The 18,154-nt window shown below is 38.7% G+C and overlaps 1 protein-coding gene across 1 annotated transcript; it reads right to left on the bottom strand.

Moving 5' to 3' along the window:
• Nucleotides 1–1,819: 1,819 nt before the first annotated feature.
• ZNF639 (zinc finger protein 639) lies at nucleotides 1,820–17,520 on the bottom strand. Its single transcript, XM_070945450.1, has 5 exons — nucleotides 17,431–17,520; nucleotides 6,835–6,912; nucleotides 5,198–5,305; nucleotides 3,819–3,950; nucleotides 1,820–3,175 (listed from the first exon to the last, which is right to left on the bottom strand). The coding sequence occupies exons 2-5, from the start codon at nucleotides 6,890–6,892 to the stop codon at nucleotides 2,022–2,024; spliced, it is 1,452 nt and encodes a 483-aa protein (XP_070801551.1). The 5' UTR covers nucleotides 6,893–6,912; nucleotides 17,431–17,520; the 3' UTR covers nucleotides 1,820–2,021.
• Nucleotides 17,521–18,154: the final 634 nt, after the last annotated feature.

Here is an 18,154-nt window from a genome sequence, read left to right on the forward strand (position 1 = left end):
TTCCCCATTGACTTTGCTTGTCAAAGAGTTGCAAAAAGTGATTACATGACCGTGGGACACAGTAATGGTCTAAATATGAACCAGTTACCAAGCTTCTGAATTTTGATCATGGGATAGTTCAAGGGTCGTAACTGAAAAACGTTCGAAGTCCCCTTTTTCAGTAGTTGTAACTTTGAACAGTTACTAAATGAACTGTTATAACTGTCAAGGACTACCTGTATAGCCTTATTTCAGCCATGGTGACTGATCCAAATCCAAATGTACATGTTGAAACCTAAAAATTTTTAAGTGAACATTATAGAAATTGGGCAGGTAGGGGGCTTTTGACTGAATAAAATCACATTTAACTATTGAAGAACAAGAGAATTAACTCTCCAGAGTTACAATACGTACTCATGGCAATTGTTCTCCCCCTGGAAACAGGCGATAGATCACAAGCTGGGCTCTTATGGGCTGTCATCGGTATTCTTAATGTCCCTCCGCTTTGACAAAGCAAAGCAAGTGGTAATTGATAGAATGAAGGACATGGAGTTCCAAGAACTAAATAGATTGCCTCTCCACAATAGGGACAGAATGCCAGGGAGGACAGAGGACTTTTATGTAGGCTTTCTCCTCCAAGACTCAAATTCGGCTACTACGCGGGCAGTGGCAAAATTCTGTGTTGCTGCAATGTCCACAAGAAAAAAAACTGGTTACAGAATTATAAATGTCAACTGGTACCAATTTTTTGGCGATATCTATAACAATTATTGGAAAAATACATTTACTCACATACATATCGGCTCTCCACTCATGTAAATTAGGAAGTGACCCTAACGGTTTGAGATTATGTATTTTCATAACAGGGATGTTATTATTCATGATTAATGTCAGTATTATTTTTAATTTATTGTATGTCTATTGCTGGTCGATGACTGTAATAAAGTTTTATTCATTCATGGCAATTGTTAGGTGCTGTAACATGTTCCTTTCATTAAAATGAAGTAACTTTTGGGGCACAGTATTCTATTAACAGAACTGCTAAAATAGCTCAACATAAACAACTTGTTAGAAATGATTCACTCCATAACTAGCATTAGTGGCCTGCAACGAAACATAGCAACATTTCATTCTTAAAACAAAATTGCTTTACATTAGGCTTGAAAATTAAAATACTGGATAGGAGTACAATGTCTTTTCTGGGGCATATGCCCCGTTTAACTCAAAAGAACCTACTTCTGAACAGGTATGTCTAGTACTGTAAAATACGGTATTATGCTGCTGATAATATTTTAGGCTAATTGGTTCTCTTGCCTCAGGGCTGATTCATACGGAATATGGGATATTTATCTTTAATAAAATAAATGGAAAAATGATATTGTAGATATAAAACAATAATGAAAGAAATATACTTGTATTTAAATCGAGGATTCTTGCAGAAACTGAGTAATGAATCACAAAAGTAAAAATAATATGAAAGATATTTGGAAGAGTATTGAAAACTCATTAGCTATATTATTTATTTGTTCATTCTCTTTTTATTTTGCTCTTTAGCCAAAATTGGGATTTCCAATACTATCATTATACTGAAATACTTGTAAATAAAAAAAACACCTGTTAATGGACAGATTTAAGAGAATATATGTAATCGGCTTTGTGTATGAGAATGACATTCAAAGTCCGTTGCTTCTATAAATAAAAGCAAATACTAGGAAATCTGTGAGGTAGAAAGTTCATCATATGCATGAAGTAAGCTCAGATGACAAACTTATGTCAAGGGTGAGGGCACCTATCTAAATAAGTTCTGTTTTGCTTTTTAAGTAGCAATATGAACACAAATAATACACATTTGGCTGGATGGTTATGTTTATTTCTGTCATAGAATTTAATGCTATGCTTCCAGACAACTGTACATGTTATCTATTATGCATTAAAAGTTTGATGAAATTGCGCCATCCTGAGGCTCAGTTGCTTTTTATGCTGATGGGAACTCTGAAATGCTTATTATTCTGGGACAGATGAGAACATTCACACAACCACAATCAAGCAGTTTCGTGTATCTGAAGATGACACAGAAGGCCTCTTTCGTTACCAAACCTCATCAAACACTCAGTGCACTTGTGAGGCAGTTCAGCCGAATGCCTGAAGTCCAAGTGACTTCTGAGGTCTCCAATCTGTCCGGTCGAATATTCGCAATATTGACACAAATAAATGCCTTCCATCAGGTGACTGTTTAAGTGTTTGCAATATTCCAACATGCCTGAGAAGCCTTTCCCACAGTCATCGCAAACATGAGGGAATATTTTGGTGTGCTCTATCGCCACGTGGCGATTGACATTGGTGTGAAGCCTGCTGCGGAAGCCGCACACTTGACACACAAAGAAGTTCTTGCACTTGTCAAAGCTGATTTTGTTGACCAGGCTGTAATGGCCCTGGGGCAGCCTGCTGTTGTAGCTGTCGCTCAGCTCTATCAGCCGGCCTGCGTGCTCGTTCACCACATGGCTGTGCAAGTCCTCGGGGTCGCTCGTCTCGTGCTCGCAGAACTGGCACAGGTAGAGCTCATCGCAGCTGTGCTCCTGGAAATGGAGGTATAACTCGCTACTGGAAGAGAACTGAACGTCACACTGCTCACACCAGTAAAGATGGTCACTGAAATGCGTGTCTGCTATATGCTGGCTCAGGTTTTCAATCATCACGGTTTTGTAGTCGCAGTATTTGCAAACGTAGGGGTCCTCCTCATGGAGTTTCAAGTGTTCAATGAGCACCTTTTTGGAAGAGAAGGTTTCCTTGCACACGCGACAGATGTTTCCCTCAGGGCAGGTTTTATGCTTGAGAACCACGTGCTGCTTCAGGTCAGAGAAATATTTGCTGTTAAACGTGCACCGTTCACACTTGTACAAACCGCTGCTGTTTGCCCGAAGCAGGGGCCATTTGGGGGGAATGGCGACGTTCGAAGGAGGAGGATTTTTGTCAAGCCCCTTGCAACTTCCAACCGGGATTTCCTCTGCCTCTTCTGCTTCAAGCTTCTCAGGGGAAACGGTCTGAGTTTCAATGTCGTGAACCTCTACAGCCTGGATTTCAGTAGTGGAGATCTCTACAGTTTGAATGTCCAAAGGTTTCTCCTCTTCTGTTAAACTGTCACTGAAGACGGGGGACTCGCACGAATCTTTAAAAACTCCGTTACTGTTGTTTTTATCTGCAAAAGGAGTCAAGACCAAACTTACAAAGAATGGACTCTATTATATTTTTATATTTCAATTTACTGAGTATTTTTTTTCATCAAAACAATCACCACCACCAGGGAACAGATTTTAATTCTTTTCCTGAGAAAAAGAAAAAACTGCCCGATCTCCCTAAGAATAAATAGTGAGGGATTCTGAATGCTATGATAGAAAATAAAAGCAAACTTGCAATATCATTATTTTTGTTGGAACACTACCACTGCAATTCTTTGCATATTTATTTTGTCAGTTCTGCTGAACTCATCTGAACTGCAGCTGGATAAATCTTAAAGAGGCGTATATTGTTATTCCACTCTTTTGTTAAGAAGCTGAAGATTGCTTGCTTATATTCTATACATTCTTGTATACAACTCCCACATGCTATGGGAACAAGACCAGTAGCAAAGGATTCTGATTTACACTCCCAAACATCTGGAGGGTATGAGATGATCTACCTTTGTTCTAATGACTACAATGCATAGGCTCTTAGGCTCCAAAATGTTTACTATTCGGAAAGGGGCTTTATTACTTGACATCTATTTTCTCCCCCCTTCTCATTTTGGCACTATTAAGAATAGGGAGAGTAAATAGGAACCGACACAATTGCCTTTCCCTTACCTTTTTTCTTAGGGTCCATCAAATGTGTCCCCGGAACATTAGATTGGATCCCACTCCACTGAGATGTCCCAGCATACACCTGGCTGCCATCCTCATCAGTATCTATACTAGGCGTCGTGTTATGAAATCGACCTGTGGAGAAAAAAAATTATTCTATTTAATTTAATAAATTTATGTAGGCACACACTCAGCATACAACTCAGGGTATTCCAGTGTTAGCCTCCTAATTCAGTTCATACTTTTTCAGTAGCTTTACAACATGCAATTCAGAGCTTGTTTCATACCTTGTTACAAGACTCTTAACAAATAATATGGATTTCTCCTACCTGAGTACACTGTAGTAAAATTTTTAAAAAGCTAAAATTATTTCTCTGTACGGATAGAATAACTACAGACATTGAGAAAGTCTACGAAATTATGCCTGCTTCTCATAAACTTGTATGTGTTGTTTAAAATACTCCTTGTCCATGTTTATTATGTCGTGTGGTATGTGATGATATAACATGACCAAATGTTTTAAAACATTACTGTTCCCTTAAATATTTAAATGTCCAATGCATATTTTAACATACCAATCTGAACTGATTATTTGAAATCGTATCTACTTGGAGGCAGAAGTTCTTTCAAAAATAATAGTAATCCTGCCAAATGTTTCTGAAGTCACCTATATCAGTAATAGGTAGTTGTCTATAAAAATGGATTTGCCAGCTGTTGCCTTGTGCAAACATGACACATCATGATGGCACAGGTACCCTTAACTAACTCCAAGTTTTAATTCCATTTTTTATGTGTGTGTGTTTAAAAGTCATTTAACATATTTTCATAAATCACTCTACATTTCATGCCTTTTCATTTTATCATAAATTTTAAACGTCAAACATGCAGTAAACTTTTCTTTTTCACTTGCATATATAAAAATCTCTTCTGCAGATTCTATTCAACATAAAGCCACAGTACACCAACCACAATTCTGCATATCAACATCTCTTGTAACCTTTTGATAAAAATTTGGGTGAACAATCCTAGGCATATAACAAACTAATGTTCTTGTAAATTTTGCATTCCCTTTTTATCTTTTCCTTGGTACAAAATAATTGTCAAGCACAAATGCACACAAATATTAAACAGAATAGACATATCAAAAGCATTCTTTTTCATCCAGTTACACCATCTACTTCTGCAGTCTTACAATTTTTAACACATTCTGATAGCATTTATAACTATCTTTTCATAAAATTTTTGGTTGGTTCCTTGAACATAGTCCATAAAATAGGATATTGTGTAGAATACTATTAAAATCTTTCAGAATACGTACAAGGATACAGGCAACCTACTCAAAAATATACCTGCGAATGAATTTGCAAAATGCAAATCTTTACCTCGGTTATCAGGAACTTTTGTGTCTAGCTGTTTCATGGAACAGACACTGTAACAATGGTCAGAAAATATGCCACTATTATCTATGTATTTTGGAATTCCTGAAGAATCTAAGACAGAAAAAAAGACAAAAGCATGAGCTTAAAATATCTGATAGAATATATTTCTTGACATCTGTATCAATTTTCTTGTGGCTAAATTATTTGATGTTATAGAGAATATAGTGCAATTCTTAATAGGTTTCTTTAAAAATAAGTGGCATTTATTCCCAGTTAAGTGTTACAGAACTGCAGACCAAGAAAGGAATATATAAATGCACAAAAATTGGACAGTGGTCTATGATTCTAATAAACTTCAACTAACATAAAACCAGTAAGTGGCCAGTTACAGATGTGAGAGAAGAATTCTTTCTCTTCTCTTGATTCCCTCTACCAGGTATTATTATATTTCTGGAAGAAACAGATAATAACAATATTTAGTATTGAAGCTAAATACAAAACAAAAATGGGATTTGTACTTCTGTAGATAAAATTGTATTTTTGAATCCACAGTTCTATTTCTCATGCAGATCTAACGCCAGATCTAAAATTCAATTTTTCTGATAGTAGATGATATAGCCTATCAGAACAAAAACTTGAAAGCCTGAAAGTTTCCTCTCCTTATACCCAAGGTAATCAAGATGGGCCAATCTTGATTTTCTTTCTTACCTCCTCCTGCCTTTCTTAATTGCAAAAATTATTCAGTGCTATCTGTCTGTCTCTACCCAGAGCATATAGAGACTTTCCTGTTTTCTCTTTCGTGCCTCTCTTTAACTAATCTCTTAGCACCTGTCAGTCCTACCCAGAAGTCTCAGATTCCTTGCATTTTCCTCTTCTTTGCCAGGTTCTCATCCCAAATTCAGTCTCTTGGTTTCCTCCTGTGTCAGAAAACCACTGCTATTTCTTTACCAATTCTTCTGCTAGTCTCTAACTCTGATGGCCCTTTATTACACAGTGGCTTGTCCTTTGATTCATTTTCTTTTGGGGGGTAATAATCTATGGCTGCTCTCATCTTCATTTAAGCAAAGAAAGGTAGCTGTTCTCTGAGGTCATTCCAAAGTACTCACAGGTAATTGCTTTTTTAAAAAAATAAGACAGGACCCAGAGGGCATCACTATCCTCTCCATAAAGAATTATATCAGGACTGAAAGGCTCTGTTTGCCAAAGTATGTTTTACAATTTTTTTAAATGATGGGAGAATTGGTGTTGTGTGGAAATATGTTAGACTATATGTGGTTGTGTGCTTTATTTTTTTCCTTTTTCCAAATCTCAGTGTATAATAAAGAACATAAACCATAGGGATAGCAACTTACAAATAAAGTTATAGGAACTGGGTTAAATTTAGAGATTGGGCTAGATGATCAACCTTTACATTCTAGGATACAGACATCAACATTTCTACTGCAACCAGTTACTCTGTCCTGTACTTATACAACGTAACAATAAATTATAGACAGTCTACACAGAATTTTAAGAATTCGGTTTTTAGTTAACCAATCTTATCTCAAAAATCTAGCTTTTGGAAAGTTTAATAGACACATTCGGAAGGAAATGCAATTTACGGTAACTGAAATGGGTAAATATAGCTACATTTGATTTACCTGAGTAGCGTGAAGGATGCAGAGTCTTCCTTTTCCTTTTCTTTGGATGCTCATTCATTTTGCTTTAGTCTGAAATAACTGCAGGCAGCAATCAAAGTCAAACATTTCAGTTAATGCACTACTGGTCAATTTACAGTTATAAAAAGTAAAGAGAAGCATAGATGGAATCCTCAAATGAGAAACCCACTCCATTAACCAACACAATCAGTCTATCTGCTAAAACACTCACAAAGTGCACCTTCAGGCAGGTTCAGTTAGAATACAGCCCAGATCTCCCAAGTACAATTGTCCTTAATTTGGGGCACCAAAAATACAGTTCTGCTGAGAATTTTGCAGCTGCAATTCAACCGACTGGGAAGCCGGTTGGAGGTGGCAGTGCCAACCGATCCCTGGATGTTTTTTTAAGAGAATGTCTTAATAAATCTAGGCTACCAATTATTTAACAGCAGCAGCGACAATAATAACACAAATTACCTAGAATTGAGCGTACTCCTGGTTTTCTTGGCAATGATATGGAGTAATTTGCCACTGCTTCCTTTTGGATGAATTTCAGAAGTTTCCCAATCTAGCTCTGGAATGCCCTGGAAGTCTTGTATTTAAACACAAGTAATCCTCGAGCTATGACAGTTCACTTAGTGACCATTCGAAGTTATGCATTAACCCCGCAAGTATTTATGACATAGTCCTGAAATTACAAATGTTGCAGCACCACGGCAGTCGTTCACCCTTACGTATGACCGCAGAGGCACTGCAACATTCATCCTGCCTATTTCCCCCCCCCCCCGTGCTCCCCACAATCACTTCCCCTTCCCAATCTGCGTTCATTTAATGACAGTGGCTCAATGGTTGTTCACTGAATAACAGCCACAAAAAAAAGTAGTAAGAATCAAGTTGGTCATGCGACAGACCCATCTTACAACAGTGATGGGCAGGCTCCATTGTAGTCATAATTTGAGGACTAAAGAGCAAATGGAGCTTTGATCACACTTTTTCTGGCAACCCCTTGTTGCCAAAACAGATACTCAAACATATCTTTAAGTTTTATTAATATTCCAATTTAGATACAAGAATGTTCTCTGTACTTTGCTTTCTTGTCTGTCAGAGCAGCCACTGTATAATTATTTCACTGATGGAAGATAGTATCACTTTAGATTGGCCGTATTATTTAATAAATGATTTATAGAGGGTTTTTTTAAGGATATGAATTGTGTGTTATTAAATGTAGATGCCCAAAGGCCTGAGGCATTAGAAATGCCATTCAATAATTTCTCAAATAAAAGAAGTTCACAAATGCATTTCAATTTAATGTTACCACACAGCCACAGGAGCCTCAGGTCAGAAATGTTCTTGCTAATTAAAATATCCGTTAAAGATTTCATAACAAAATAGCCTTTCTCTCTATTTAGATAAGTCCAAAAGTATGATGAAAAAGATATGACAGAGTGATTCTTTTCTGTCAGTTTCAATGCGTAATTCATGAGAGTGTGATCCTGATAAGGCAGAACCCAGCTAGACAGTTTTCAATTCTCACCAGGCAATTTATTTTAGTGTTGTGTATAAAATAAATTGTTCTTGATTTGATATCACTTTTAAACAAAAGCTGGACCCTTCCAGGGCAAATCTGATAAATTCAGTAAACCTGCTGAGAAGGTTCAGACATTCAAAGTCATTTATATAGGACACTGATTCCTGGAGCTCTCTAAACAAAATGACAGATAACCTGTTTAAATGTGGCTTGAGGCTGCATATGTGGCTTAGAAAACTACAGCCTAAAGCTGTGATGGCGAACCTATGGCACCGGTGCCACAGGTGGCACATGGAGCCATATTGGTCGGCACACAAGTGTTGCTCTAGCTCAGCTCCAGCGTGCATGCGCGCACCAGCCAACTGATTTTCAGGCCTTCCGGTCCCACCGGAAGTCGAGAAACTGGCTGTTTCCAGCCTCTGGAAGGCCTCTTGGGGGATGGGGAAGGCTGATTTTGCCCTCCCCAGGCAAAAAAGCCTCTGGAGCCGGGGGAGAGGGAAAAAACGGGCCTACTGGGCCCACCGTGCCACCACGTGCCAAAAGCAGGGGAAATTTGTGGGGGGGGGTCACGTGTGCATGCGTGGGAGGGCGGGGCGCATTGAATTATGGATGTGGGCACAGGCACCTGGGACCTCCCATGCTCCCCCCGGTTTTGGCACGCGACGGCAAAAAGGTTAGCCATCACTGGCCTAAAGCATGCACCTGGAAAAAAAGCATGATCAGAAACAAAAGGATCCATTCTTCTCAGGTAAACTAGCGAGAGGCACTATTTAAGAGATGTGAGTGAAAAAGGATTATGAAGTTATTTCTCAGTAATTTTTTTTTTTAAAAAAAAACATGTAATGCCCCTAATGTTAAATGAAAGAGAACACTATGCTAAAAATTTCCCAAACTGAATGGAAGTACACTTGTGATGGTATTTTATCTACAAGTGGAATTTAAAACCCAGCAGGAATAAACAGTAGATCTCTGTCTTGGTTCTCTATTGTTGAAGAAACTCCTTTTTCAAGAGGCTTTAGATTATTGACAAGCTTTTGACAGTTAGCTGAAATTTGTCATTATCACCAATGCAACTCCCTGTTCGGAGGACTGAACAACAAAGCTTTCATTGTGATGTAAAGTTAAGCTCTGTAGTTTAGGGGCCAATGGGAATAAAAGGTCAGCCTTTTCTTGAAATTGGAAGGAATGTATTCATTGTAGTTTTTGTGAACTTCTATGTGGGTTTACCAAAACGTAAGCATCTTCTCTTAAGAATTATACAACTTTTGGCTTTCACTGGTTTTTGAATAACTCATTTTTCCCCTCCTCTTTGATGTTCAAGAATAATATTGTGGGCAGAATGAAATGATCAGAAAGAAAATCTGTCCGAGCATTTCCCTCTAACTATAATGAATCCTTTGTAATATGATTTCTTTCAGGTTAGATTTTAAATTAAACCATTTGCATCTCCAAATCTGCAAAATAAAAATATGAAAGAGCGTTCAAGTTGCTAAATAGAATTTTTTTTAAAAAAACGTTTTTATTCAAAAAATTAAAATTCAAAATAAAAAATCTAAAAGAGGAAGAAAAAAATCAACAAAAACAAAAAACAAAACTAGACAAGAACATTTTTTAAAAATGAAGTGAAAAGGACAAAAAAAAAAAAAAAGACACATGTTATCCACCCTAGTTGAGCACTGACAAATCTATTGCAATAGCTCCCCCCTTGCAAAACAGGTCCAAAATTTATAAATTTCTACATCTCTTTGCAACCTAACTGACCAGTCATTATTGCTAATCTGTCCAGGATCAAATACTGTACCCTCATTTGGCTCTTAATAATGAAACCTTTCCTTAGGTTTTCAATTGGGAACTTTCCCAATAACTACTTCTCATTTCCATAGGTCCTAAGTCTTTGTTGTAAATATCTCTGCAACAGCCATGTTTGAAAAATTCTCCTTAAAAACACATTCTGCTCGCCAAGGAAGTCCAGTCCATTGCTCATCAATTCCGTTATCTCAGAATTTCTTACATTCATATTCCTTCCAATCTCTTCTGGCATATCTATATTTTTCAAACCAAGTGCTTTCTTCTTCACATTTGACAGCAACAGATCAGATTCCAATTCATCAAGTTGTAAATCAAATCCTCTATGCCTCAACCAGAGTCATTTTGAAAGATGATACCATTGTTATTTCCTGCTTTTGGATATGGTTTTGACTATGGTTCACAGCCATTGTTGATCCAGCAAATTTTTTGCTTATATTTTCAAATAAAACTGCTGGAGAGCATTCTTTTTTCAAATGCTTCCCAGAAAATTATCTCGCCTTTTAGAGACATTTGAGGAACACACTGTTCTTTCCAAGGACATGAGAAACAGATAAGTTGTAAACCAGCATCCACAAATGAAAGTTGATAAGGTTTTTTTCCCCAGAATCAAAAATGACTAAAGGGGAATTTTCCCATCAAAAGTTGGAAAACAAATATCAATGCCTTCTTATTAAAGAGCTAGAAAGAGCAAAACTTGTAATATAATCCTGTATAAATGTAAAATGTATAGGATGACTTTCACTGCCAGAAAATATACTTTCATGGCAGATCTCCTCATAGCTAAAATGAAAATGGTTTGGAATTTAATAGTAAACAGTGAAAGAACAGGAAAAAAAGTTGCAGAAATCCAGCAAAGGATTATAAAATAGGTCAGCAGTCAACTAGTTGTAAATCAAAAGGTAGTAAAGCTTCAAAATGTGCAATTAAAACCCAGGTATAGTTAAGCAAAACGAACAGCTAAGAGAAAAGATGCTAAGAGACCCAACCTTCTGATTGCTCCTCACCAAGAATTGCAGTCTTCAAGATCCCCTCTTCTCTGTAGATATATGGTGAAGGTCATGTTGGGTCTTTCTTAGTCTCCCTTTCCAAAAAACAGGGAGGCGAGCCACCAAATAACCAACTTTGGCAGCAAAATCAGCTGTTCATCAGTGAGAGAAAAAAAAGTCACCCACTTCCCGCCATCTTGGGAGAAGTCCACTAAATAAAATTTCTGATTATTAAAAAAAGAAATAACATCAAAGGATTGAGAACTACAAACTGTCAAAAATAGGGATGTTATTTAACTCCCATTATGCATATTATGCAACTCATTATGCATATTATGCATAATTATGCATATTATGCAACTGCAATATTTGTATAAACATGGACAAATAATTCTTTTAATAGAAAAGAATATTTGTAGTTCAGGGTTGAACTGTGGAATCCTTGATGCTCTCTGAGCTTGGTTGTTTGCTTGAAGACATTTCATTACCAACTAGGTATCATCATCAGTGCTAGTGAGTGTGGGATTTGTTCCCTGTATTATAATAGCTTGCTTTGCCAGTCTTGTTGGTGGGTGTGATTTTCTCCTTGGTAGCTCCTTGATTTAGGGTATTGTTTTCTGCTTGATTGTCTGATGCTGACCAGACAAACAATCCCATTTTAATTTTCAGTCTGGAAATTGTATATAATTTGTAGATATGGACAAAGACTTCATAAAGAGCCCCCATGTGGAATCAAACACAAATCTCAAAATAAATAAAGGCTTACAGTAGTGTTTATTAAGCCAAGGATCCCCAACCCCCAGTCTGTGGACTGACACTGATCTGCAGCATGCCAGAAATGGGGCCGTGCAAACAAGAGAAGCCCCATCCGCAGGCACCATGCAAAACCATGCCCCCTTTGGTCCACAGAAAAACCTCTCTCCACAGAACTGGTCTCTGGTGCCCAAAAGGTTGGGGGCCGCTCTTATTAAACAATATGTTCTAGTGGACTCCCTCCAAAGAATATTGAGAGAAATCCCATCCACGCATATTTATACATCTCAGAAAGATGGTAGAGACTAATGCATAAAAACACATTATGTACAGTAAGTGTACATTTTCATAGGTATTGGATCTATGTTACTACAAGTAATGGACCTCAGGCTACTTTCTGTCCTGTTTTCCTTTAGAAACTAAAAAGAGGGACAATAAAGCAATAAAATAGGGCAGGAAACATATCCCATAAATAAAGAGGTAATTTGGGAATGCCAGATACAAAAAGAAAAACATTTCCCATTGCAAATCTAAGGGATTATTCTAAAAATTTATCAAACTATAGCCTTATATATCAATATCATTTAATCAGTTCTTCTCATCTAAGAACTAATTTTCCCAAACTCAACGTGGTGTTCACAGATCTGCGCATTCAAACTAATTTGGCTTTTTGATTTGTGATTGGCATGCTATTATGGCAGTTATTTTGTAATTGGACAACACGTCCCTCCAACATAAACATAAAGTAAAAGAGTTATCTATCACTAAATTCAAGGTTGAAATTTACAAATATATCTGTTATGTGTGTCAGCATAATGTATTTCCTAAGAAGCTGAATTTATCTTAAGAAATCTTAAAGGGTTTCCTGATTCACAAAATAGAAGTGTTCCCAAGGCACTGAAATGTCTTGAAGGAAATTCACTAAAAACAATACCCTGAACTGTGCAGGATACAAGGCAATCTTCAAAAAGATCAAGGGTAATCTATGCGCAGGCAGATGTTTTTCAAAGGGAAAATTATGCTTGGTTAAGCCCGTTAAGCCCCCCATAAGAGCTATGAGAATGGTCAATGACGAAAGTCCTTGAGGTTTCTATCTTCTATCTAAGCCTGCCACCAAGTCACTAGGTGGCAAACCTTTTATTGGTGTAATGAAGATCTGTGTACAATGAAACTAGCAGAGGTGTTAAATAGGCTAAGAAGGGATTGGCTCCCTCGTGAACCTTTGAACTACATTCTATGATGTAGCTGGGGTTCAAAGAAGCTGTAGTCATAATGCCATCAAGCTATTTAGACATGTGTTTTCAAGATATGGGGGGTGGGGGGGAAACCTGGCCATTCTAAAAACTATATACTGCTAAATTTCTCATGTCTGTTTCGTCATTTGTAACCTTCAATTGAGCCAAAAGATGCACTATAGGGGAACAGTTTTTGAATTGCGAACCTCAAATGGGCTAACTTTTAAAGAATGCATCCAAAATCCAGGACCCAGGACTCCTCTGGAATTGAAATTTGGCAAGGTGGTAGCCAGGACTGCCAAGTCCATCTGCAGTCATGTGATTGGCATTTTCAATTCTCCCTGCCAGCTTTCTTTAACGTAAGTCAACTGGGAACCTGGCAGGAAGTTCCCTGCACTACCACTGCATTTTTGCCCACCCAGGGGGTATTTTGGTTCTCTGTTTAGGCAAAGAAATATCTTTGAAACAATGATACAATGGGTCGAGATTATCTTGACTATATCAATGGTAAATATTAGGATGAGAAAAAGCACTTGGGAATGGGAAGAAGCATGGCTGCTCATGCTTTTCTCACTTTCAGATATTGCCTGCAAAGTTTCCAATTTATCTTCTTAACTGCACTGCTCAAGTTTTTAGACCTTGGATGCTGATCTCCTCAAAAACAGAAAGAACTCTTGCACAGGAAGAGAGCACAGACATACCACACTCAAGTATGCATCTCTGCTTCCAAATGAATAACCTTCGGCCGAGTTCAAAAATTTCTGTATTTGCCAAAGGCAATTCCCCTCACAGCAAGATCTCAGGGATCACCCTGGTCTGTCAAATTTCACTAATTTGGGTGGTGGGTTGGATTATATATCAGGCTATTTGGATCAGCTGGAAGTCAGACAGGAAACCTACATTTAAAAATACCCAAGTCATATCGAGTGAAACCTCAATTTCTTTTCCTTTTATGCCAACAGAAGTGTGTGTGTGTGTGTACCATCTGATCTGTAAATGATGCAGGAATACTGTATAAAAGTGGTGCAGACGAGCTAACCCTTACATAAAACATGAAGAAATAAACATAACAATAAATGTTCTTCGAAGAGGTGGATTGAATTTTGGTTTGTTTTCATCTAGTGCAGTGGTTCTCAACCTGTGGGTCGCGATCCCTTTGGGGGTCAAACGACCCTTTCACAGGGGTCGCCTAAGACCATCGGAAAACACATATTTTCAATGGTCTTAGGAATAATTTTATGGTTGGGGGCCACCACAACATGAGGAACTGTATTAAAGGGTCGCGGCATTAGGAAGGTTCAGAACTACTGATCTAGTGGGACCCAGGAAGCATGCCTTTTCCATAGCAGACCTGCTGTGGAACCCCCTTCCCCCTTGAGAACTAGCAAGCTTTCATCCCCAAATACATACATTACATACATACATACCTACCTCTGGGATTCCATAGCTCAGACATTTCCAATCCATGGCCCATGGGCTGCATGTGGCCCTGGACAGCTAGGAATGTGGCCCCACAATCTTGTAAACTTCGAATATTATATTGTATAGTTATATACATTAACTATATTATATATTTTATATGTGTCCCAAGAAAATTCCTCTTTACTCAATGTGGCCTAGGCAAGGTGAAAGTTTAGGCACCCATGACATACCGTAGATGAATGTGATGTACATGATGGATTGGGTGCTTGGTTTTTCATGATATATTTCTTGGTATTTTATTGTTTTTGATTTTATCCATTGTAGGTTGTGGGTGCTGTACTGCAAAATGGGCAGTCATATAAATATTTTAAATTAAATAAATAGCTATAAATAAAGATTGTGTGCTTTGATCCAAAATCCAACCTTTTCTTTCAAAAATTCTCAGGTAGAAGAGAAGAATTGAGTTATTTTAGAACAGAGGAAGGAATCAATCTTCCCTATCAATACACTTATATCAGATATATACGCTGATTGGATTCACACAATGTGCTTAAACTGGTTACATTTTTCTGGATTCCCATATTACAATGAATCATAAGCTAATGAAAGGGGGACTTGGTTTATACATCATATTAAAACAATACTCTTCCCACCCTGCAATAAAACTAAGTTTCACTGATATTCACATATAATCACTGTCTTTAACTAATTTATGGACCGCAGAAAAAAATAGCCATGCAGAATCTGGGGAGGAAGGTGGTGTTCTAAGTGGAGAACAGATTTCAAATATTTCTTCAAATAAAACCTTTAGAACAAGGAAGAATGAAATGTCCTGGTCTGCCATTCTATGCTTTACTTGTTTCCCATTTAAAAAGATTTGATGTGTTACAAAGATGGTTTCTTTGAAAGGGGAAAGTTTGAACTGGCACCACGCATTTTTACAACACCAAGGTGCTACCATCATCTTCCTCTGGTGAGGTATACCATATTTACCCAAGACAGAGAGGAAAGGCAGTGGAAGGGGCACCCATTTTTGCAGACTTATTTCAAAGACAAGAGAAATCTTAGGGATCTACTAACAATCCGCAGAAATCTCCTTTCAGGGGAATTTTCCTAATTGGGAGAAGTGCAAGAAGGGAAACGCAATTAAACCCCTCCTATTTTAATTTAATTTTTTTTTAAAAAAGCCCCCTTTTTTTGCAAGCTTAAGTTATCATTAAAAAAAGAATTGGCTGAAATGGTATATATGTATTAAATTATATTGTATCTTATCCTTTAACTATTGTATTTTACCCTACTCTTATTTTAAATTGTTTGTATAAGATTTTATTGGCGATATGTGTTTGCACCTTGTGCTGTGATACGGCCTATAGGCTAATCAAAGCTATCATTTTAATCTGTATTTTATTCCAATTCCATTTTAAATCGTGTTTTATTCCAATTTCATTTTAAATTGTGTTTTATCCATTTCCATTTTAAACTGTTTTTATCAGATTTTAGCATAATAACTTGTGTCTGGAATTCTGCACTTTGATATGGCCCAAGGGCTAAGTAAAAGTAAAGGAAAGTATATAGGTCCCAACCCTTACAGAGGATATGATGCAAAGAAAATCATACACCATTCAGGAGCGTTTTCGAATTGGAAGAAGCGCAAGAAGGGAAAGCAGTTAAACCCCTCGCAATTTATTTATTTATTTTAAAAAACCCTTTTATTAGCAAGATTAAGTTATCATAAAAAATAATAATAATCAGCAGAAACGACAAGAGATATATCCCAACCCTTGCAGAGGAGATGATGCAAAAGAAAATCATACACCATTCATACACAATTCTCTTAACTGTGTTAATATCTTAACAACTACAGTTAATCACTTAACAGCTGTGGCAAGAAAGGTCGTAAAACGGGGCAAAAATTTAACAACTGTCTTGCTTAGCCACAGAAATTTTGGGTTCGTTTGTGGTTGTAAAGCCAGGATTACCTGTATAATCTACACACAAATTAGGGTCTCTATATTGTTGGATTATTTATGATCAGAGGGTCCTATTGAGAAAAGCGCAAGAAGGGAACGTAGTTAAACCCCTCTCATTTTAATTTTAATTTTTTTTAAAAAAGCCCCCCCCTTTTTAAGCAAGCGTAAATTATCATAAAAAATAATAACAATTGGCAGAAACGATTAAGAGATATATCCCAACCGTTTGCAGAGGAGATGATGATGCAAAGAAGATCAGACATACACCATATTCTTATAGGAAGGATGAATTATTTAAACCTCCCTTTTTAAAAAAAAAAAAAAAAATCTCCTGCAAATCCAGCCCCCTCCATCAACTCAGACCCCCACTCCCCCGCCCCCCACCCCAAAAAACCGGTCTGGTTTCTGCTCGGATTGCAAAGTTAGTTATTTCGGGCCCGAGATTCCCTTTATGGGGAATGGGAACGGGACTCTTGACGATGGGAATCCGAGGCCACCCAATGCCTGGCGAGCGGGCGGGAAGAAGAAGAAGAAGAAGAAGAGGCTTCCCATTAAACAACGCGGGGTTGTTCCCCCGGCGGCGCAACGGTTCGCGCGGGTTGCCGTTTAACCTTGGGAGACACAATCGCCACGATCCCGATCGCACAGGGTTCGCCGCCTTCTTTCTGCCGAGCCCGATGAGGCATGGCTTTCCCACCCCCCTTCCCACTCCCCACAAAGACCCTCCCCCGGGAAAGCGGTTGGGCTCTCCGCAAGATGAGTCGGCGTTCCAAGCCTCCTGGGAACGGGAAATCCGCCGGCCCGGCCTTGAGGCGGTTGCTCCTCAGCGCACACGAGCGGGAAAGGAGAGAGAGAAGAGAGAGAAGAGAGAGAGAGAGAGGCGCGGCTAGACTCACCTCAAAGAGAAGGCCGCAAGCGTCGCCCTCACGCGCCGCCGGAACACGGGAGAGACCCTGCGGGGAGCGCGCGTGGAACCTGGCGAGCGCGAGGGACGGCTGACCCCGCCCCTGCCGCCCGCCCCTTCCCCGCCTCCTCTGGGAAAGGAGGGCGCGCGCCAATACGCAGGCGCGCTGCCTTCCCTCTCTTTTCGCCAGGTCTCCTCGGGCGTGAGGTTAACAGACTAAAACAAGGCCTGGGAAGGGACCTTGTAGGTCATCTAGTCCACGGGTGGGCAAACGTGGCTCTTTTACAACCTGTGGACTTCAACTCCCAGAATTCCTGAGACAGCAAGGTTGCTGTCTCAGGAATTCTGGGAGTTGAAGTCCACAGGTTGTAAAAGAGCCGCATTTGCCCACCCCTGATTTCTAGTCCACCTCCCCGCCCAAGCAGGAGACCCTGCCTTCACCATTTCTGACAGATGGCAGTCCAGTCTCTTCTTGAAAGCCTCCAGTGATGAAGTGTCCTCCATTCCTCTACCTCTAGAATACCTTATGCCAGTGGTTCTCAACCTTCCTAATGCCGTGACCCTTTAATACAGTTCCTCATGTTGTGGTGGCCCCCAACCATAAAATTATTCCTAAAACCATTGAAAATATGTGTTTTCCGATGGTCTTAGGCAACCCCTGTGAAAGGGTCGTTTGACCCCCAAAGGGATCACGACCCACAGGTTGAGAACCACTG

The sequence above is a fragment of the Pituophis catenifer genome, unplaced genomic scaffold (assembly GCF_029215685.1).
Source record: "Pituophis catenifer annectens isolate HBS135680 unplaced genomic scaffold, rPitCat1.0.hap2 SCAF_6, whole genome shotgun sequence".
Lineage (NCBI taxonomy): Eukaryota > Metazoa > Chordata > Lepidosauria > Squamata > Colubridae > Pituophis > Pituophis catenifer.